At 48.1% G+C, this 22,790-nt stretch overlaps 1 protein-coding gene across 2 annotated transcripts in view; it reads right to left on the bottom strand.

The window, feature by feature from the left end:
- LOC138286694 (beta-galactosidase-1-like protein) overlaps window positions 1-22,790 on the bottom strand; it is a 296,524-nt gene that overhangs the window by 168,681 nt on the left and 105,053 nt on the right. For both annotated transcript variants that reach the window (XM_069227181.1, XM_069227179.1), the window contains exons 4-7: window positions 12,980-13,130; window positions 9,904-9,964; window positions 3,144-3,238; window positions 1,313-1,493 (exon numbers count right to left, since the gene is read on the bottom strand). In XM_069227181.1, coding sequence (XP_069083282.1) covers window positions 1,313-1,493; window positions 3,144-3,238; window positions 9,904-9,964; window positions 12,980-13,130 — 488 coding nt within the window. The remainder of the gene's footprint in view (window positions 1-1,312; window positions 1,494-3,143; window positions 3,239-9,903; window positions 9,965-12,979; window positions 13,131-22,790) is intronic.

Below are 22,790 nucleotides of genomic sequence, written 5' to 3'. Positions count from 1 at the left end.
AGAGAACAGAACATGCATAGGTCCAAAGAGAGAAAGAGAACAGAGCATGTGCAGGTTCAAAGAGAGAGAGAACACAGCATGCACTGGTCCAAAGAGAGAGAACAGGCCATGCACTTGACCAAAAGAGAGAGAGCAGAACATGCACTGCTCCAAAGCGAGAGAGCAGAGCATGCACAGGTCCAAAGAGAGAGAACAGAGCATGTGCAGGTTCACATAGAGAGAACAGAGCATGGACAGGTCCAAAGAGCGAGAGAGAACAGAGCATGCGCAGGTCCACATAGAGAGAACAGAACATGGACAGGTCCAAAGAGAGAGAGAGAACACAGCATGCACTGGTCCAAAGAGAGAGAACAGGCCATGCACTTGTCCAAAAGAGAGAGAGCAGAACATGCACTGCTCCAAAGCGAGAGAGCAGAGCATGCACAGGTCCAAAGAGAGAGAGAGAGAACAGAGCATGCGCAGGTCCACATAGAGAGAACAGAGCATGGACAGGTCCAAAGAGCGAGAGAGAACAGAGCATGCGCAGGTCCACATAGAGAGAACAGAGCATGGACAGGTCCAAAGAGCGAGAGAGAACAGAGCATGCACAGGTCCACCAAGATAGATCAGAACATGCACTGGTGCAAAGAGAGAGAACAGAGCATGCGCAGGTCCACATAGAGAGAACAGAACATGGACAGGTCCAAAGAGAGAGAGCAGAACAGAGCATGCACAGGTCCAAAGAGTGAGAGAGAACAGAGCATGCACAGGTCCAAAGAGCGAGAGAGAACAGAGCATGCACAGGTTAACATAGAGAGAACAGAGCATGCACAGGTTAACATAGAGAGAACAGAGCATGGACAGGTCCACATAGAGAGAACAGAGCATGGACAGGTCCAAAGAGCGAGAGAGAACAGAGCATGCGCAGGTCCACATAGAGAGTACAGAACATGGACAGGTCCAAAGAGAGAGAGCAGAGCATGCACAGGTCCAAAGAGAGAGAGAGAGAGACCAGAGCATGCACAGGTCCACATAGAGAGAACAGAACATGGACAGGTCCAAAGAGAGAGAGCAGAACATGCACTGCTCCAAAGCGAGAGAGCAGAGCATGCACAGGTCCAAAGAGCGAGAGAGAACAGAGCATGCGCAGGTCCACAAAGAGAGAACAGAGCATGGACAGGTCCAAAGAGCGAGAGTGAACAGAGCATGCACAGGGCCACCAAGATAGATCAGAACATGCACTGGTGCAAAGAGAGAGAACAGAGCATGGACAGGTCCAAAGAGAGAGAACAGAGCATTTGCCCATATAAAGAAGGAGTACAGGTTGAATTACTTGGTCCGAAGTCCACTGTGGCGTACAAGCCTTGCAAGGTCCCGCACCTCAGCTCTTTATCCGAGTTTCCATCAGTGGTGAAGAGTACAACATTGTCCCCTAGGATAGACTCGAACTTCGCCTTCAGGTGTCGTAGGTAGTTGTAATCACAGGCAAAGTAGCTTCCATATTCATTTTCCACCTGAAGGAGAAGTACATTGAAGCAATTAAGTACTATAGCAATATGTTTCATGTTGACCCGCATCCTCCACCTCATCCTAGTGCCTTGACCCCTACACTGCTCTGACTATGCACTTGAATCCTAAAGCATCACTTCCATATGTCAGGAGGAAAACGCATACATTGTTTTGCACTTCAAACCTAACAAGCAATGCTCCCTTAATCCACAAAAGAACACAGAGACATACTTCAGTCCTAACCTGTAGCTCCTTCCGGCTATGCAAGAACTGAGATCCACAGAGAGTTTGGCGCTGTATTGAGCTCCAGCCCTACTATTTCAGTACTGAGCTGCAAGTAAACGTCTCAGCCTCAACCTGCACCCTTATGCAGAGCTAGATCCCACACACTGTCCAGCAAAGGTACCGCAATAATTTCCTGGCCTGTAACAGTCTCTGCTGGTTCAATACTGGGCATTGCAACCTCGCCAGACTTACCTTTCAAGCTCTTCTAAACCTCTCCATCCTTCTCCATGACCTGGGATCAATGAAGAGGAACAAATTACTCGCTCACAGATGAGAGAGAGAAGTCCGGCCAGTCTAACACACTCAGCCTCCGCAATGAATGTCCAGCTTGAGAACAAGCACATACAACCAGTAGGGCTCTTGCAGAGCCACGCTGCTCTGTGAGCATGTCCAGACACAGAACGACTCCACCGTCAGACTCCACACAGGCCTGTTGGGTCTTGGGGGCTTATTTACAAAATGATGTGTGTCGTTCTTGCTCCACACAACCTGACGTAAGAGCGACGCAATCTTAAGTCAGATTTATGAAGCCACACAAGGCCACTTTGCGTGCCCCTGATTGGCTTCATAAATCTGGAGTAAAGCAATGCAGAGCAAATCGCTGCGTTGCCTCACTCTGCCATGGGAAGGCGTTCCATGGGCGCTGCGTGGGTGTTACCACGCAGCTCCCATGGTTTTGGCGCATTCCCAGACTTACCAGAAGTGGCAAACCGGGGAATGCACTAAAAAGATACCACTTCCCAGGAGAGGCATGACAAGGACAAATCTCTTTATTTCTCCTCATAATTTACTCTTTCCCTCTGAGCTGCAGAATGCAGCACACATAGATAGAGGGCTATGCCTTTCAGGATTGTTTTTGTGCAAGAAGGTGTCCCTTTCTGCCCAAAAACAATGCTGCATGCAACGCAGGCACCCTTGCACCATGGTGCGGGGTGCTTGTGCTGGTGCTAGGGTGCCAAAAGGGCACCGGTGCAGAGGAATGCATCATATTGCCTTATTTATGGTGCATTCCTGCCCCTTCCCTGTCACACAGCGCAGCGCAGCCAGGTGACTTGCCCTACTGTACTGCACAACTTTGTCATAAATAGGCCCCTTCGTGTGGCAGCGGCTGCTCTACGCGGGTGTAAAGGAAGGATTTGCTTCAGGGTTTGGCTGCAGCAGCTGCATGAGCCCCAGAACACACCCCTCCCAACTGCGGCAAACAGCACCGCTTGAGTGCTGTTGTCTCTTGGGCGACTGACATGGATCACTGTCACTAGAGACCAGTCCAGACAAGCAGCTACCCCGCTCATCCAGCGTCACTCTGCCCTCACGTTTGGTGCCTAGGCGCGTGTAGTCCGCCATCCTTGCTGTACTGGTTCACAACATACCTGGACACTGATGATGTTTCCACCATTCTGGTAAAGTCTGGGCCTCATTTTGGGAAGGAGAACATCCAGCCAGGTGTTGACAGCATTCAGGTAATCTACAATCACGGAGATGTACAGCAAACAAGAGATCATTTGAAAATCAGTAACACACAGAATGTAAAGTAAATTACATATAATCCTATTTATCTTTCGTGGGTGTCTCTGTTAAAATGCATGAACACTTGGAACACGATTTATAACCACACACATCTTGTTACACTGAAAACGTAAGTCTATCTGAGACCATTTTTAAATCAATAATAATCAATTTGCCACTCTCCATGGCAGGCAGGGGGAGGGGGGCTATTTAAAATGGTTGCTCTCCCTCGTTTTCTGTATGTCTCTATGCGCTGCCACCCATATTGATTGCAGAGCTACTGGACAGAAAGAACCCGTTCCTCTTGGCAGGAAAACCCCACGCGTCTCCTTCGAAAAATGTTTCTCAACACCATTTGAGGCGGGTTTGGTCTTGGCCAATGTCCGACTCTGGTATTGGGCGTCCCAGTTGATCCTCATCAATGACTGGCTTTACCCAGATAGAGATGACCCTGCTTTGAGGTTGGGGTTCGACCTCATTTGTCCCCAGGGAACTCTCAGCCTCCTCTACAGTAAGACCCTTCCTCAAGCCTTGCCCCGCTACACGCCTTCCCGGCCTCTGCTGAGACGCTGCATGAAGACACATCAAACGTCACACCAAAATCACAGCAGCGACACTGCTGTGGCAGGGCGCGTGGCTATCAGAAATGGTGAAACTCTCTGGGTTCACTGCTGGGACTTAACAGGTATCTCCGCCCTTGGAGGTGTCTGGAGGGGCGGTCACATTCGGTCCTCTCAGGAATTAGTTGGTGAGTTCAAGCTCCACTCTTCGTGATTCTATCAGTAGCTACAGCTGAGACGTGCACTAGACACTTATAGAGAAAGTCACGTAGAATGTCACTTAATGCTAGACACCCTAGGCAAGAGGGTATCTGGCGGCTATATAAAAACTGATTAATACCGCAGCGACTCCCTGTTGGCTCTCATGGCAAAATGGGAAGCAGGTCTGGCTGCCCCAGAGGGTGATAAGTGGCCTGGGGCAGCGATGGCCCCCAGGCTGCTGGGTATCTCAGTGTGTCCACATGTGTATGAAATCTTTCACAAATCCTACTTTTCTCCGTCCGAGTGGTGGCAGATTGGACGAACAGGGCTTGCTTGCCTCCACTGGAGGGTCTTGCCAGGCACCTTCTTTCACATGGTCTGGGACTGCCCGATTACTCATGCATATCTGTTATCTGTCAACAGAGCCCGGGTGCATGATAGTCTGTTGAATCAAACTAGATGCTAACATCACTCTGCAGGGTATCTTGGACAACCGGGGGGGGGGGGCTTGGAGCATCCGAGCCCCGATAACCACGGGCGACTCGGTGGCAAAGAAAGATATAGCATGCCACTGGTGAGACGTCCATATGCCGCCTCACTTGCTGAATGGACTAAATGGATAAACCACTGTGACGCAGTGGAGAAACTGGTATACACAGCCCACGGGGCTCATAAAAACCATGTAAAGATTTGGGAGCCTGTGGTATCCCTGCCATTGTGCACCCTGCTTCAGAGACTTGAGTGCTGCGGAGTACAGTGGCATGGAGTAGAGTGGAGTGGTATAGAGTGGAACGGCATAAAGTGACTTACAATGGAGCACAGTAGAGTGACATGGAGCGGTGTAGAGTGACGTACAATGGAGTCCTGTAGAGTGGAGTGGCATGGAGTGAAGTGGCATTCTGTAGAGTGGCATAGATTCGTTTGGTATGAGTAGATTGGTGTGGAGTGGCAGAGACTGGAGTGACAGAGTAGAGTGGCGTAGCCTAGAGGGGCATGGAGTGGAGTGGTAAAGAGCAGAGTAGTGCAGAGTGGCATAGAGTGTAGTGGAACAGAGTGAGGTGAAGTAGAGTGGCATAGAGTAGCGTAGAGTAGAGTGGCGTAGAGTAGTACATTTGAGCATGTAAGTAACTAAAGGGTCAACAGAGACAGCAGATAGGGTGAAAACAACATAAAATAAGAAGCAGTATTCCTGTGTTAAAAGTAGGAAAGCACATTGCATGCCCAGAAAGAATACTGAAATGCTTCTAAAATAAAAAAATAGGTTGTTGCAAAAAGATGAGGAAGAACAAAGATGGGGAAGAACACATGTACTTGGACCATGCTCCAGGGAGGAACTAACACAAGAAAGGAAGGGTAGCCTATGGGAGCTCAGCAATCAAAAGATTGCAAATGAGATTTACAACAAAAACAACCAATGGTATACTGTGGGTGGGTTGTAAGCCCACTGAAAAGTAAACAATATGGCCCTCATTACAAACCTGGCGGAAAATCCTGCTTTCCGCCGTGCAGAAGACCGCCAACATACCGTTGCGGCAGCAGAATTCCGCTACAGGTATTACGACTCACAGCTTGGAATCCGCCACAATACAGACACCCACACAAGTCCGCCACACCAAAGGTCAGTGATAAATTGGCGATACCAAAACCTACACCGTCACGGCAACAGGAATACGCCCACAGTATCACGACCCACGAATCAACGCGGCGGTCTTTCAACCGCGGTAATCCATTGGCGGTACACACTGCTGCGGTCGAAATACACACACATTTATAAAACACTACCACATTGGACAATTCAAAATACACACACCTGACACACACACACCACACCCACACCCCCAATCCAATATAAAGCACATACCCACATCACCCACAAACCCTTACAACCAGAAATCAGAAAGAAGGTCAGAGAGAGACTACCTAACACAACCCCAGCATCCACAGACACACAACACCATCACTTATACAACATCCAAGCACCTCAAACAACACACACCAACACATCCCCCTCACACATCACAACAGACAGCACCTCACACATCACCCACACCACATCATAGCACCTCAAAGACACCCCAGGTTCTCTGAGGAGGAGCTCAGGGTCATGGTGGAGGAAATCGTCCGGGTAGAGCCACAGCTATTCAGATCACAGGTGCAGCAGACGTCCATTGCAAGGAAGATGGAGCTATGGCGGAGAATTGTCAGACAGGGTCAACGCAGTGGGACAGCATCCAAGAACACGGGATGACATCAGGAAGAGGTGAAACTACCTACGGGGGAAGGTACATTCCGTGGTATCCAGACACCAGATTGCTGTACAGAGGACTGGCAGTGGACCCCCACCTCCTCCCCCACAACTAACAACATGGGAGGAGCAAGTCTTGGCGATCATGCATCCTGAGGGCCTCGCAGGAGGAGCAGGAGGACTGGACTCTGGTAAGTCAAATCTTTACTACTTTATCCCCCCCACCCCACCTGCATGCCATCACATACTCCCACCCTCACCCTCACACCCATCACCCCAATAACCCACTGATACCCCACTAACACAACCCACACATCCCAAAACCAAGCCCTGCATGTAACACGAATGCATGGACACCCATCACCAAAGCATGTCCAGTAGAGAGACTCACTCATGCCCCAAAATCACCAATCACATAAGGGACACGGCACTAATGCAAGGGAGATTCTATTGGGCATGTTAGAGTCAGATTCTTCTGCTGCTGAAAGGCTGGAATGTATTTGTTAAGCTGGAGAGTGACTACTACAAAAATAGGAGCCTTGTGACTGCTGTGACTGCTAACTGTGTCAACTCCTGCTCTTCATCCAATCCCAGCCCGCTCAGGTGTACTGAAGAAAATAGACCAGCCACCATCAACCACTCCAAGTTGTGTTTGGAACAACAGCTTTGTCTTCCAGTGATCTGAGTTTTTTCTTCTGAGAGTCCAATCTGCAACTCTACTTTGCCACTACCCTGGTGTAATCAGGAAAATAAAGATATCTACACCCTCATATCGAATCAGCCCGATCTATCTTGCGGTCCACACAACAGCATCCTTATCACTATATTTCACTAGGTGACACTTACAGTGGTGCCCAGGGGATGCGGTATGATAGGTGCAACAAGTGCACTGTCCACAGATAACACTTGCAACAGATCCCTGGGCATCAGAACATTGATTGTCAAATCCTCTATATAGAGTTCCATATTCCCTTCCTCTATTTGTTCAGGCAGGCCCACCATTCATAGATTATTTCATCTGGATCTACCATCTGCATCCCCTGCTTTCTAGCCTTGATCTGTTGCTTTTTCATGTTGGGTCACCAGTTCTTATTTGAGTGACAATATATCATTCCATGTCACAAAAGACTTGAACCCACTTCCTTGACACTTTTGATGATCTTATGGAGGTCAGCTCTTACCAGGCTGAGGCCCAACACCACACTGTCTATTCTGGATTCCAGGGACTACTTCATGTCTGGGAACCAATGAACTTAGACTACATTTTCTATCTGGCACACAACATCTCTATAACAACCAGTTTTAGGTAAAATTATCCTTCTCATCTTGGTTATTGCAACTGATGCAGTTGTTCTCCAGTCGCACAAAACATAGAAAGGAAAATAGAACAGGCTGGCCTTGCTGTTGTTTTTTTCTTGGTGTAGGTGTAATTCAAGCCAGGTTACAACCTGATCTACAAGTACTGCTTTGGTCCAGTCCAGGAGCAGTGAACAACAAAATGCTTCTCCTTCCTTCTGGATTGGGCACTAAAGCCAGACAGTCGTACACAATATGAGGAGCATGGAACGAGAGGAGCAGTGAGGGGAGTTGCATGAAGATACAGCAGATACAAAAACAGCCAGTTCTGAAGAATAAGCACAGCTGAACCACAAATGTGCCACAAAATAAACTTTACTGTACCCGAGAATAAGCTATACTGAGCCAGAACATAACAGTATAGGCAGTGAAGAGAACGTTCAAGAGTGGTCCAAGGCATAAGTGGAGAACTGCTCAGAAATTATTAAAGTAGAAAATGCATTCTCTCCCAAGGAGCATCCACAGGGTCTGTTCTAGTTCCTGCACTGTTCAATATTTACCTGGAACAGTTAAGTGACCTCCTCAGGAACTCTGACATATGCTATCACCAATTTGCAGATGGCACCCAACTATACTTGAGAGTTTTCTCCCTGAATAACATCTTCAGACTGGCTACAACTCAATACAAAATACATTCTTGGATTCAACCCATCATCTCAAGCTAAACTCCCAAAAGACATTTTCTTCTTTTCTCACTTAAAGTATCCACCACTCACCTTCGACCAACTTCCTAGGTTGCCCTACTACCATTTCTGAGAATGGCAACTCCATAGGCTTCACTCTGTATGGAAAATTGAGCTTTCTTATCCACATCAAAGTGACTACAAGATCGGCAAACTACCATATTAAGCTCATCCGGGGCATGAAACCCTTTCTATCTGACCAAGACCTGAAAACAGCATTAAAGGTTAATGTGCTTTCAAGACTGGACTATAAGAATTCCATGCTAGCCGGGATCTTCAAAACATGCACTGCTCCGATGAAAGCCTCATTACGTGCCATGCCGCTGCTCGTCTGCCTCAGGGGCTAATCGATTTGACCACATCACCCAATCTTGTCTTAAAATGGATGCCTACTGATGAGAAGCTGCATGAGTAAAGGTGCCTGCAAAGTAAACAGACTCATTCACTCTGATCAACTGCATTACCTACCAAGAAACTGAAGAGCTGTGGAGAATCAACTCTCACCACCTCTAGAAATCCCAACCGGCAAGAAAAAACAATCCCAGGCTTAGTCCTTTTCTTGATATGCTCCTAAAATATGGAACTTTATTCAGAAAATGTGAATGTTGTCCCCTCTACCAGCGTTTAAGACACAGCTCAAATTCTTCTTCCTCAATAAGTTTGTACCTAGCCAAACCCCACCATAAGCAGAACAGTAACTGTGCAGGTGGATACGGACGATAAAGCCAACCCCTAACATTGGACTGGAGCCGTGGACTCGGATCGACCTCTTCTATGACCTGATGCTAATGGACGTGGCTACTCCCAGGGTTTATAGAATGGACCAAGCGCACCTTACTTCACTTCAATAAGACTACGGGCCTGATTTAGAACTTGGCAGATGGGTTACTCCGTCACAACGGTGACGGATATCCCATTCGCCGAAATCTAAATCTTACTATGTCCCATGAGATTTCGATGGGATATCCGTCACCGTTGTGATGGAGTAACCCGTCCGTAGAGTTCTAAAACAGGCCCTAAGTCACAATATGCTTGTATATAAATGGTTTAAACGCGTGCCTTTTAATACACATGATATCGTGGAACGGCCACAGTTCATGGGACTCATCCTGCTAATGACTATGTGCTCTTATACTGTACACAATACCCTCACACTGCGCCCTCTCTTCGAGTTCCCTACATTCACATGTTGTTGTGTTATGTAAAGTGCACTGATGCTTCAAGGCCTAGTACCCACTATATAAAAACATTCAATAAATAAGTCTAGCAACAACCTGAGAATTGGAATAAACTCTGCAAGAGAATAAGCTCAGGTCTATCAGAATATACACAGTTCTGCTAAAGAATAAACCCAACTGTACTAGACCAATATGTCGAGGTCCAAAAATAAGTTTATCAGTGTCTAAGAAAATACCACTCTGTGTCAAAGAATAAAATAATTCTTAGGGTAAAAGAGAATTAAACCCTATTATATTAATTAATACTCCTAATTATCTCAGTAATCTCAACTGTGCCACTGAAGAAATCCCCTATACTTTAAAAGAAGGTTGTATTTGTCTGAGAAGAGACAGCGCCTTACCTGGATGTGAGGATCTCAGGGTGATGTTGGGGTTCTGCAGAAGCCAGGCTGGGAGGCCTCCCTGAAAAGGGGTATTTTTGGGGCATAGAAAAAAAGAAAGTAACAAGTCACAAATAATAGTGTACAGGGCTACACCAACTCAAACAGTTTCCCTTCTCTCTCTCTCTTGTGAGACATCAGAACCCTTTCCTCTCCCTACTCACTGCTGACCCCCCTTTTTCTCTCAGACAGAGCAGTATTCCCCAGTACCACACCCGACAGCACAGGCATCCCACTATATGTCCTCCAAACAGGGTAGGGCCTCTACTAGATTTGCTAGGACAGAGCAGAGCATTCATCTTTCCTTCTTGTGCTCTCATGTGTACAGGGCAGTGCATGCTCTGCCCCCTCCTTCTGGCCCTCACATCAGAAACTCTCCTATGTCCCTCGTGGATGTCTCAGGTCATTAACATTTCATCTCCCCTGCTCATCTCATTTCTTGCCATGTGAGGGTCACCCACCACTGGAGACAGGTGTTTCAGCAATGGCAGAGGTAGGCAGTGGCATGAGAGGTAGGCAGTGGCAGTAGAGGTGGACAGTGGCAGGAGAGGTGGACAGTGGCAGGAGAGGTGGACAGTGGCAGGAGAGGTAGGCAGTAGCAAGAGAGGTAGGCAGTGGCATGAGAGGTGGACAGTGGCAGGAGAGGTGGCTAGTGGTGGACAGTGAGATGAGAGGAGGACAATGAAGGGAGAGGAGCAGGGTGACAGGAGAGGTGATAGCGGTTGGTGGCAAATAGGTCAATTTTGTGCAGAAAGGTGGACAATGTCAGGAGAAAGGGACGGTAACGGGCAGTGGCGTGAGATCTGGGCAGTATTCTGGGTAATGACAGGACAGCTGTGCATGGAGCACATTGTTGCTGCCACAGCAGATGAGGTCATGAGCAGCACTGCGAGGAGACACAAAGGCCACAAAGAAGAGAACAGAAGACTCAACAGAGAGGAAGAGAAGTGTGTACGCGAGCGATGGCTCAGTCCTGTGGCCCGCAGTACAATCCCCACTGGACCAATGATCGAATATGTTTCCTTCCTCTCAACATCATCCAACCCGTCACCCCTGACCAGTGCTTAATTTGAGCCAGTGGCTTCCGGTGCTCGACACGCGCACTTAATCGTCAATACCTGCACTTATGACAGTCTGTGAGGCTAGTAGTTGTGTTAGCATTGTCGTTTGGCAGTGGTGGCACACACCTGTGTGGGGCAAGGTGTAGTGGCCTCCTGACGAGGGCCCTGGCACTTATTTTTTTTTTTACAAATTAAGCACTGCCCCTGACAAAGTTTAAGGGGCTTGACTAGAATTATAATGGATTCTGCAGGCACCTACGAGTGCATTGGATGTCAGCAGCAGCCATCTCCAATCTTCCGGCTTGGTGTTGAACCTCAGGAAATCTCACTGCCTCTGGTGTAGTAAGGTGTACAACTAAGATTCCTTCCAACCCTGTCGGCGACCAAGCTACTGACAAGACTGTGAACCCTCTGATAGTCCAAAGCCTCAGTAGTGGATACAGGTGCCGCATGGATGTTTTTAGTCCAACGGGCGAGGAATCATCAGCAGCCCCTGGTCCACCATGCCCTACATTCCTAATCTACAGCCACAAGAGCCCAAAGCTGGGGTCTCTGAAGGGGAGCTCTCCTTGTGGCAACTTAGCAAGGAGATTGGACATCTGACATTCAGATCCCCTTCTCCTGACCACGTCACCAGCATGCAGGAGAGGACCGACCACCCCTAGATCCTGGTGCATGATTTACTTCCTACCAATTACTCATGCGTGCAGTGGATCCCAGTTCAAGGGCTTCTTTCTATATCCTCACACAGTAAGAGATGAGACACAAAGGGGACATGTCTGAATTACTTTCTGGTCATCTTCATTACGCCGTGTCCTGCTTCTCCTCATCATGGCCTGGAAGCCCCCTCTCCCTGTGTTCACTGGAGCTCTGGATTCAGAGATAATTGCATGTTATTTGACTGGTACATCAGGGGAGTGTGAACTTTTTAGACTGTCCTCAGGGGAGAAGCTTAAACAAGCACTGGCAGAGCCAATAGGTCTCTCACTGGCTTCCAGCCTATTGGCTTTGTTAAGGACTGTTTTTTGTCAATTTCTTTTTAAACTTTATTGGTGGGAGAGCTGCTGGGCCCTTGCCAATATACCAACAAGCATTTACAATGCAACGGGTCTCGCGTTTTCTCATGTTGGAGCTGATCGCGTTGTAAACTCCTAACCCGACTTTTCACCCACCGGGCAAAAGTGCATTTATGTACATAACCCGAAAAAGTGAAATTAACTATGTAAAGCGCTCGACTTCTGCCAAGCGAGATCGCGCTCGTAAATTAGAGAAAAAGAAGTCCACGAGCCCGATGGAAAACAGCGAGCCTCGCATGTTTTCTGTACTTGGTCGCTGCGCTCGAGGAGGGCTAGCTACCGGAAAAGGCATGATGTATGCGTGCCTTCGACTAATGAAAGCAAGCAGATTTTATTAGGCAAGCCCACGAACCAATAAAAAACACTGACGTGCCCTTTTCTAAATACTAAAGCGTCTCGCTGCGATACGCATGCGCGAGCGCATGCAACGCAGGCTCAACCCTAAAAATGGTTAAAGTCAACATTATATATTTTTGCCTCAAATTTCCCACGTTGCCAGAGCAGTCCTCCACACTGAAGAGAACTACCTTATGGGAATGGGCTCCTTGTGGAAGGGCAGAATTAAGTCACTCGCAGTGAAGTTAGCCAGTAGCCGAAGTGGGCTGCCGCATGCTTTAGCCGGCAGAAGAAAAATAACACAACAGACCAATGGGTAAAGACTGCTGGCTGAAAGCCCACATAAGTATATTATACACATATTTTAGTAAAATCAAAAAGGTACTGGCCAGACTTGTAAACACCTAGATTATGTTTCTATTAATTTATTTTTTAGCCAAAGAGGGGCCCATCTCCAGGGGTGAGAGTCACTGTCACATGAGGAGAACAGTGAAAAGGCTATGAATGGTGCGGCCAAGTCATTCCCTTTACTACCATCGTGTTCTCTGATATAAGTGGCCTTACCATGTCCCATTCTGCACAGATGTAGGGTCCGGGCCGCAGTATCACCAGGAGCCCAATCTGCTGTGCCAGCTCCAGAAAGTGCTCAACATCGCGATCGTTCTGGAAGTTGTAGACGCCGGGCGTCTCCTCGTGGAAGTTCCAGGGAATATACCTGCACATGGAAACAAGAAGCAACACCATAAGGCAGCGGTACAGAGAGCCTTAGCCATGATCTGAGAGCACGCACGCTTTCATCGAAAGTCAGTGTTAATAAAGTGTACTGTTCCGCTAGGGGTCCTCGATCGTATTTTAGGCATCTAGATCCAAGTAGGTCATTGGAAGCATTAGCTATGTGGAGAGCGGGAACATGGAAGATGGGTAGGTGCAGCACCCTGGACTCTCCCTCTGGGAAATGACCAGGGAATGGTCCGGTCTCCACGTATCCTAAGAGACCCTCGATTCAGGAAATTACGGTCATTAATGTTACAAATTGACTACACTCCTAAGCAAGGGATGTAAATTTTGGGGCAACAGCTATTATCATCTCCTTATTTTGCCTTTCACTAAGGGGGGGTTATCTTATATCTTAGAATGTGTAGGAACTCTGGCACAAGAGAAGAATAGGTAGCTGTTGTAAGGTCCTGATGAACTGCCGTAGATCCTCAGGGACAGGGAAGGCAAAAAACATATTGAACAACTACCGAACAATAATGACCAGACCATCTACAGACCAATAACGACCAAACAAACTACCGACCAACAACGACCAGACCAACTACCGACCAACAACGACCAGACCATCTACCGACCAATAACGACCAGACCAACTACCGACCAATAACGACCAGACCAACTACCGACCAACAACGCCAAGATCAACTAGCGATCAACAACGACAAGATCAACTAGCGATCAACAACGACGAGATCAACTAGCGACCAATAACAACCAGACCAACTACCGACCAATAACGACCAGTCCAACTACCAACCAATAATGACCAGACCATGTACAGACCAATAATGACCAGACCAACTACAGAACAATTATGACCAGACCAACTACCGACCAACAACGACCAGACCATCTACAGACCAATAATGACCAGACCAACTACCGACCAATAACGACTAGACCAACTACCAACCAACGGCGAGATCAACTACCGACCAATAACGACCAGACCAACTATCGACCAATACTGACCAGACCAACAATGACCAGACCAACTACCAACCAATAATGACCAGACCAACTACCAACCAATAATGACCAGACCGACTACCGACCAATAACGACCAGACCAACTACCGACCAATAACAACCAGACCAACTACAGACCAATAACGACCAGACCAACTACTGACCAATAACAACCAGATCAACTACCAACCAACGACAAGATCAACTACCGAGCAATGACGACCAGACCAACTGCAGACCAATAACTATCAGACCAACTACCGACCAATAATGACCAGCTCAACTACCGACCAATAATGACCAGACCAACTACCGACCAATAATGACCAGACCAACTACAGACCAATAACGACCAGACCAACTACAGACCAATAACGACCAGACCAACTACAGACCAACGACGACTAGATCAACTACCGACCAGTGACCACCAAGTGAGAATACAATCTCTGATTTGTTTTTAACCTTTAACATAGACTTCAGGAACAAATCAACTAGGGGAGTAAGGTTTCTATACTTAATTTTAACTTGCACGGCTCCTCACAAATCTTCTTAGATAGTCTTCGGTGTCCATTTCACATTGCAGACTTTAGAGTTGCAGACTCTCTACCCGATAGACAACAAATAAAATCTCTGGCAAAGAGTCCGCTAGAGGGGCCATTGGAGCGATGGTCCACATGGAGCACCGATTGATGATGAAGCATGCCACCTTTGGGTGGGTGAGGGCTAGTGCTCCACATAACTAGCGCTTCCAATTACCTACTTGGATCTATACACCTAATATACTATCTAGGACCCCTAGCGGAACAGTATACTTCAGTGATTCCCGGGGGTCCATGAACCCTCCTCAAGGGGTCTATGACTGCTTAGAAAATGAAATAATATCGATCAATTAATAGAGTGTATATAAATTAAGTGACTAAATGTACAACCGAAAATTTTCAAACATACTCTAAATGTGAAGTAATTTGAAACTGGAGGATAAAAATGAAATTAGTGTCCCCAGATTGATTGGTGGGAGCAGTGCATGTGCATCAAACAGAAAGCTCCAACCTTCTGATTAAAATTACATTTGTTCTTTTTTTTTTTTTTACATATTTGTTTGCAAATTAAATAAAATGTGGTATTTGTGTATGTGTTTGATGAAAGCTTGTTTCTGTTTTTTGTGTGTATTGTTTTGTGGTTCAAATAATCAACAATGTTTATGCCGGGGTCCCCGGCTTCTGGTAATGACTCAGTGGGGGTTCCTCAGATTCCAATAATGATTCAATGATTTAGTAATGATAATGTTAGGAACCATTGGTATATTTTATTAACATTGATATTGCCTGGGAGAGTGTACACTGGACCAGAGTTTCTTAGTACTTTTCTTTTAAAGATTTCATTGAGAGTCCTCAGGGAGTCTGAAGTAACCACCTGTCAGGCCCCATGTGGAGGCCTGGAGTCAGGCAGGGGCTACTGGGCCACAGCTGTGGGGACTGGAGCAGTTTGCCTCTACTGTCCCCAGATCCATCTTACCAAGGCTCTGCAAACTGGGGCAAGTACAACCCTTTCAGCACTTAACGCTCAGTGAGGTTAGTGTGGGAGTAGGCATGCTCCGCAAACAAAACCACGCCCATCAGCCCAAAAATATCATTGCCCAGCCCAGTGCTTCTCGATTGAAAAAGACAAGTACTTTATTTTACCAAAAGGCAAAATATGATACAGTAAGTGTAGCATTAGATAGCTGATGCTCAGGTGCAAGTCATGGGTTTTTCAAGGTGAGGCTCCAGATATGCTCTCTTCCCCTTCATCTGCTTCATACACTCTATGGCCTTGGGATTATGATGTTGTAGTCCCTGAATCTGGTGCAGTGATTACCCATCTCGCAGCACACAGCCTGTGTTGTCTCTTTTCCGTTCCTCGTCTGGTGGCGTAAAGCTGCAATGGCTTTCCCCCGGGTGGGCGGGTTCCCTGATGGTGAACAGGACCACATACTCAGTATGTTGCCGTTGCACTAAGGTTGGGCGGGTGCAGGCTGCCCGTTGAACCATTTGATGGCGGAAGGTGGAGTGGCAGGTTCTGGCCATGGCCCTCTTCCAGGCACTGCCATTCTTTCTGGACAGGCGGACCTCATGAGCCCGGTGAGCCAATATCCGCCATAGAGGATGCTATCGGTCATGCTGTGGCCTCCCTGTATGGCAGTGGTTCTGCAGTCCTCTTCCCCAGATGCAAGACTTTGGCAAAAACAGTACTTGTAGGTGCTATTTGGAATATGATTGCAGTAGTCCACTTGGATGCTGGGATCTTCAGTACCTTGGTTGCTAGGCACTAATTCACCACATAGTGTCTTGAGGTGATGGCCGCATTCTTCAGAAAAGCATAGTCCACTTGGCATCATTTGGGGTCTGCTCAATGGGGGGCTATCCTGGGTGGGTATAGGAGGCTGGCCTGGCTTATAGTGGGTACCTGATGGTACTTACACCTTGTGCCAGGTCCAGTTATCCCTTATTAGTAGATTAGTAGTGTTCTAGCAGATTAGGCTGAAAGAGGTAGCTATAGCAGAGCAGCTTAGGCTGAACTAGGAGACATGCAAAGCTCCTACTAGACCACTTATATCATATAGCACTATATCATAAGAATCACAATACTCAGAGTTACTAAAAATAAAGGTACTTTATTTTAGTGACAATGTGCCAAAAATATCTCAGAGGATATACTCCCTTAGGAGGTAAGTAAAATACACAAAATATACACACAAACCAAAATCAGGTAAGTAAGCAGTTAGAAAAGTAGTGCAAACATGGTATGATACAATAGGATGCAATAGGCCTAGGGGCAACACAAACCATATATTAAGAAAGTGGAATGCGAACCACTTAGGGACCCCAGGCCTAGTGTAGTGTGTAGAGGGTCGCTGGGAGTGTAAGAAAACACTAAGGTTGTCCAAGATACCCCACCCCAAGACCCTGAAAAGTAGGAGTATAGTGACCCTACTTCCCCAAAAACACACTTAAGTCGTGATAGGAGATTCTGCAAAGACAACAAATGACTGCAAAGCACTGAAGATGGATTCCTGGACCTGAGGCCCTGTAAAGGAAGGGGACCATGTCCAAGAGTCACAAAGTGTCCCAGGGGGGCAGGATCCCACTAAACCCCGGATGAAGGTGCAAAATGGCTGCCTCCGGGTGGAAGAAGCTGAAGATTCTGCAACATCGGAAGATGCCAGGAACTTCTCCTATGCACAGAAGATGTCCCACGGCGTGTGGAGGATGCAGAGTGTTTCCATGCAGAAAGACCACAAACAAGCCTTGCTAGCTGCAAAGGTGACGGTTAAAGAAAATGGGTGCTGCCTGTGCCCTGGAAGGACCAGGAGGTCGCCCCTTGGAGGAGGAGACAGAGGGGGTGCTCAGCAGCACAGAGAGCCCACGCAGAAGCAGGCAGCACCCGCAGAAGCACTTGAACAGGGGTTCAAGAAATCTGAGGACGGCGGTCGTCTCAACACTGCAAAAGAGGGTCCCACAAAGCCGGTGGTCAACTCAGCGAGTTGAGCAATGCAGGACGGAGTGCTGGGGACCTGGGCTATGCTGTGCACGAAGGAGTCCTTGCAAAAGTGCACAGAAGCCCTAGCAGCTGCAGATCACGCATTACATAGGATTACTGTCTGGCGTGAGGAGGCAATGACTTACCTCCACCAAATTTGGACAGATGGCCTACTGGATTGTCGGGGTCACTTGGATCCAGCTCCTGTGTTCCAGGGACCACGCTTGTCAAGATGAGAGGAGACCCAGAGGACCGGTGATGCAGGAGTTTGGTGCCTGCGTTACCAGGGGGAAGATTCCGTCGACCCACGGGAGATTTCTTCTTGGCTTCCAGTGCAGGGTGAAGGAAGACAGCCCTCAGAGCATGTACCACCAAGAAACAGTCGAGAAAACTGGCAGGATTAGGCGCTACAATGTTGCTGGTAGTCATCTTGCTACTTTGTTGCGGTTTTGCAGGCGTCCTGGAGCAGTCAGCGGTCGATCCTTGGCAGAAGTTGAAGAGGGAGAATCAGAGGAACTCTGGTGAGCTCTTGCATTGGTTATCTGACGAGAAACCCACAGGAGAGACCCTAAATAGCCCACAGAGGAGGATTGGCTACCTAACCAGGTAAGCACCTATCAGGAGTGGTCTCTGACGTCACCTGCTGGCACTGGCCACTCAGAGGCCTCCACTGTGCCCTCACACCTCTGCATTCAAGATGCCAGAGGTCTAGGACACACTGGAGGAGCTCTGGGCACCACCCCTGGGGTGGTGATGGCCAGGGGAGTGGTCACTCCCCTTTCCTTTGTCCAGTTTCACGCCAGAGCAGGGGCTGGGGGAACCCTGAACCGGTGTAGACTGGCTTATGCAAGGAGGGCACCATCTGTGCCCTTCAAAGCATTTCCAGAGGCTAAGAGAGGCTACTCCTCCGCAGCCCTTAACATCTAATTCCAAAGGGAGAGAGGGCATAACACCCTCTCTCAGAGGAAATCCTTTGTTCTGCTTTCCTGGGACAGGGCTGCCCAGGCCCCAGGGGGGAAAAACCTGTCTGAGGGTTGGCAGCAGCGGTAGCTGCAGTGAAAACCCCAGAGAGCTAGTTTGGCAGTACCCAGGGTCCATGCTGGAGCTCCGGGATGCATGGGATTGCCACCCCAATACCAGATTTGGCATAGGGGGACAATTCCATGATCTTAGACAAGTTACATGGCCATATTCGGAGTTACCATTGTGACACTGTACATAGGTAGTGACCTATGTACAGTGCACGCGTGTAATGGTGTCCCCGCACACACAACGTCTGGGGAAATTGCCCTGAACGATGTGGGGGCACCTTAGCTAGTGCCAGGGTGCCACACACTTATTAACTTTGCACCCAACCTTCACCAGGTGAAGGTTAGACATATAGGTGACTTATAAGTTACTTAAGTGCAGTGGTAAATGGCTGTGAAATAACGTGGACGTTATTTCACGCAGGCTGCAGTGGCAGGCCTGTGCAAGAAATGTCTGCGCTCCCTATGGGTGGCAAAAGAAATGCTGCAGCCCATAGGGATCTCCTGTAACCCCAATACCCTCAGTACCTAGGTACCATATACTAGGGAATTACAAGGGTGTTCCAGTGTGCCAATCAGAATTGGTAAAGATGGTCACTAGCCTGCAGTGACACTTTTAAAGACAGAGAGAGCATAAGCACTGAGGTTCTGGTTAGGAGAGCATCAGTAACACAGTTAGCACCACACAAGGAACACATTCAGGCCACAAATTATGAGCACTGGGGTCCTGGCTAGCAGGATCCCAGTGAGACAGGCAGAAACAAACGAACACACAAGTAAAAATGGTGGTAACATGCCAGGCAAGATGGTACTTTCCTACAGTGGGAATCACAGGTTTTGTAGTCTTCACTTTAAGGGTGGCTGTGACTGCATGATACAGTCTACAGTGTCACATTCACACCATTTGGGGGATCGCAGACATGCAGCGAGTGCCATGGGCTGAATGTCCAAACGTTGGGCCACCCAAACTGGCACACGTCTACAAGGACCATGGCAGAGATAACAGCAGTGAGACAGGAGGGCACTCTGAGACGCTTCAAAACTGCAGTGGTTCCTCTAAGCATCTCTGGGACTGGTCTGCAACTTTGATTACGCCAGTCTCTGGTGGCGAAACCGCTGCACCAGGGTGAACAGTTTCTGGCCGCTTCCAACACTGGGCTCCTCCTTCACGAGTGGATCTCTCCTTTCTTCTTGCTCAGGACTCCTTGGGTCCCAGGACAAGTCAGGCAGTTCTTCTTCCAGATCCGACTCCAGGTGATATCCCCTCACCTCTGGGGAGCTGTCTGTCAGGCAGACGCTAGACTGGGTTACGCAGTAGACCTCTGGGTACTCTCCTATAGCAAAAAGAACTTGGAACTGGAACAAGCAGATCAGCAGCTCCGACTTTTAAAGAGGATTAGCAGATGGGGATGGGGATTCTGTCTGCGTTTGCAGAACCAGTTTAGGTCAGTACCCCTCTCGTGTCCTTCTCAGGGTGTCCTGCAAGCTATAGTGACACTTCTCACATCAAAGCCATCTCCATGTTGAAGCACCCTGTCGTAGTTTGTCTCTTGCTCTACGCAAGACTGCTGGTTTAGGGATGACAGCACTTTCGTGACTAGGCCAATCCTACAACAGGTCGCAACTGTCGGCTCAACCCTGCCGGCTCACAAGAAGCACCTCACCACACACCCAAACAGTAAAAGGTGATTTGTGTCAGCCTTTACAAATGGACTCTAGTGTATGACATCTCAGGGGAGTCGTGGTTAAACAGAGAGTACCCTTTTCTCACATGAGCAACAAGTCTCAGTCATACACTGGCAATGAAAGAGATGCAGTAAAGTTTTCAATAAGTTTTATTAACAAGACTGCGATCTACTGTAAGGCTTGGCGGTTCCTGACTTTGAGTCCTATTATTTGGCTGCTCAGCTGCAATGGTTGACCCGATGGGTAGCAGCAAGAAGAACCGGAGAGGAGGGCTCCTCCTTAATCCTTGTTGGCGGGGATGTTTCTGGGCCGCACTGCCCTGGAACTCGGGCTGTCCCCTAATGCTGGAGTGCTGGCTCGATGCTGGAGGCACTGTCTCTGGCGCTCCAGATTGGCGGTGCCTTATGCACTGGAGATCCCGATGACTTGGCTTTGATGGCTACCTAGAGCTGGGGACTGGAGAGGACTGCTGGCGTGGGAGGAAGCGGGAGCTCTGGAGAGGAGGCACTTCTATAGAGAGGGTACTCTTTTGCCCTTTGAGGACGTTTGAGTGGTGGAAGAACCTGCCCTCCATCGCCCGAGCACCTACATTATAACTTCAGACGGCACGCGAAGGGCGATTACCAACCTATACAGAGCAATCACTGCTGGGGCCTCTAGTGGATCTGAAGCACAAATGGGAAACAGACCTGGGGACCCAGATTTTAGAAGATGACTGGGAACAGGTCCTGGGGAGGGTCCCGAAGATATCCAGGAACTCACGATTTCAGCTCATCCAATTTTACATTATACACAGAGCATACCTCATCCCGCGGAGGCTCCGAGATCATTTTCAGATCTTAGACGCGAAATGCCCCCGTTGTGGGACAGAGGCAGCAGAATTCTTCCATATGCTCTGGTCTTGCCCTAAGCTGGGGGCATACTGGAGCTCAGTGGCGAATGAAGTGGCAGTAGTCACAGACGGCGAGGTTCCTGTTGATGCCACGCACTGCTTATTACACTGGTTTCCCCACACCCCCAAAAACCGAGCAACTAGTAGATTTCAAGATTTAGCATTCATATTGGCCGAACCAAAACTGACAAAGAACTGGAAGAGCGTGGCTGGCCACGCCTTCCTGGTTGGAGAAGGGAGCTTCGAAAGTGGTTGGAGAATGAGGGAATGGCTACACAGATAGAACTTAGGAGGGGTGGAGGTTCTCCAGAGTTGAAGGAGGCCTGGGGCCAGCTTCTGATTAAACTGCGGGAGGGGCCGGACCCCCCTCCGCGGGGGATGCAGAATTAGCTCCCACATCCATTGACTAACAGGACACCGCACACCGCAGCCCCTGAGAGGGTCACTGATCAAAGCAAGGAGCACACCTGATCATTCCACCCTGAGGGATCGATGAGACACAGGGGCAGTTCGGGGAGAGATTGCAGACTATACTAAGTAGGGCGCAGGGACGGCGAGTTCGCGGGGATATAGAGGGGTGTTTAGAGTTAGGTAACATGGCAGTTATACACCAAACACCAGGCAACACCTCGGCGGCACTAGCTAGCGCATTTAATCATTAATACTTGACAACTAGCGTGTGTGAAGAGGGCAAGCACTGGAGGTAGCCCTGCTCACAGGCCACACGACCCGATCCTGACTTATGTGAATTGAGATGAATACCAATATTAGGTTGTTTCTATTAATGGTTGTGATTAAACTGTCACTATTTCAGAATGTTTTGTATCAACTTGAATATACGAGAAATTAATTTAAAAAAATTAAAAAACAAACAAAGAAAAGACTGCAATCTACTGTAAAATGCATGAGCTACAATGAGTGGGATAATGCACGGTGCAAGAATCATGACTGTGAAAATGAGAGTCGTAAATATAAAGACCCCCACCATCTTGCGATAGACATAAGATGCAAAAAACCCTAACACCCTAGCATGGTGACCTAATCTCTAACCTAAAGAGAGCTCTGTGTGTTAAACCTCTTCTGCCAGTATCATGTCCATGAGAAGAGCTCCCAACCCTCGTTACCTTAGAATTAGGTCTCTATGTCAGACTCCGTGGGGACACGAAGGCTGGGTCTGTATCAATGCGACGTGTAGCATAGATAGCGTTGATGGTATGCGGTAGGAATCCCTCATAATAACCCTGTCTGTGTGAGATGTATTTTTTTACAGATCTTGTAAGTCCCCTGACGCAGGCATGTTTCCAAACAATAGGCAAGGAGGCATGCTTGGGGTGGCAATTATGTCAACAATTCCCTCAAAAGGTACATTATGTTCCTGTCACACATAAGTGAGAAATGGACGCGATGTGAATACCTACGTATATCACTTGTCTTTGACACTGATAGGGACGCCTTTACAGAGTGGCACTGATAACGGGAAATCAAAACATTTTCCTAACTA

Source organism: Pleurodeles waltl, chromosome 3_2 (assembly GCF_031143425.1).
Source record: "Pleurodeles waltl isolate 20211129_DDA chromosome 3_2, aPleWal1.hap1.20221129, whole genome shotgun sequence".
NCBI classification, from domain to species: domain Eukaryota; kingdom Metazoa; phylum Chordata; class Amphibia; order Caudata; family Salamandridae; genus Pleurodeles; species Pleurodeles waltl.
The sequence above is the reverse complement of the archived record's forward strand: the minus strand, read 5'-3'. Positions and strand labels throughout refer to the sequence as shown.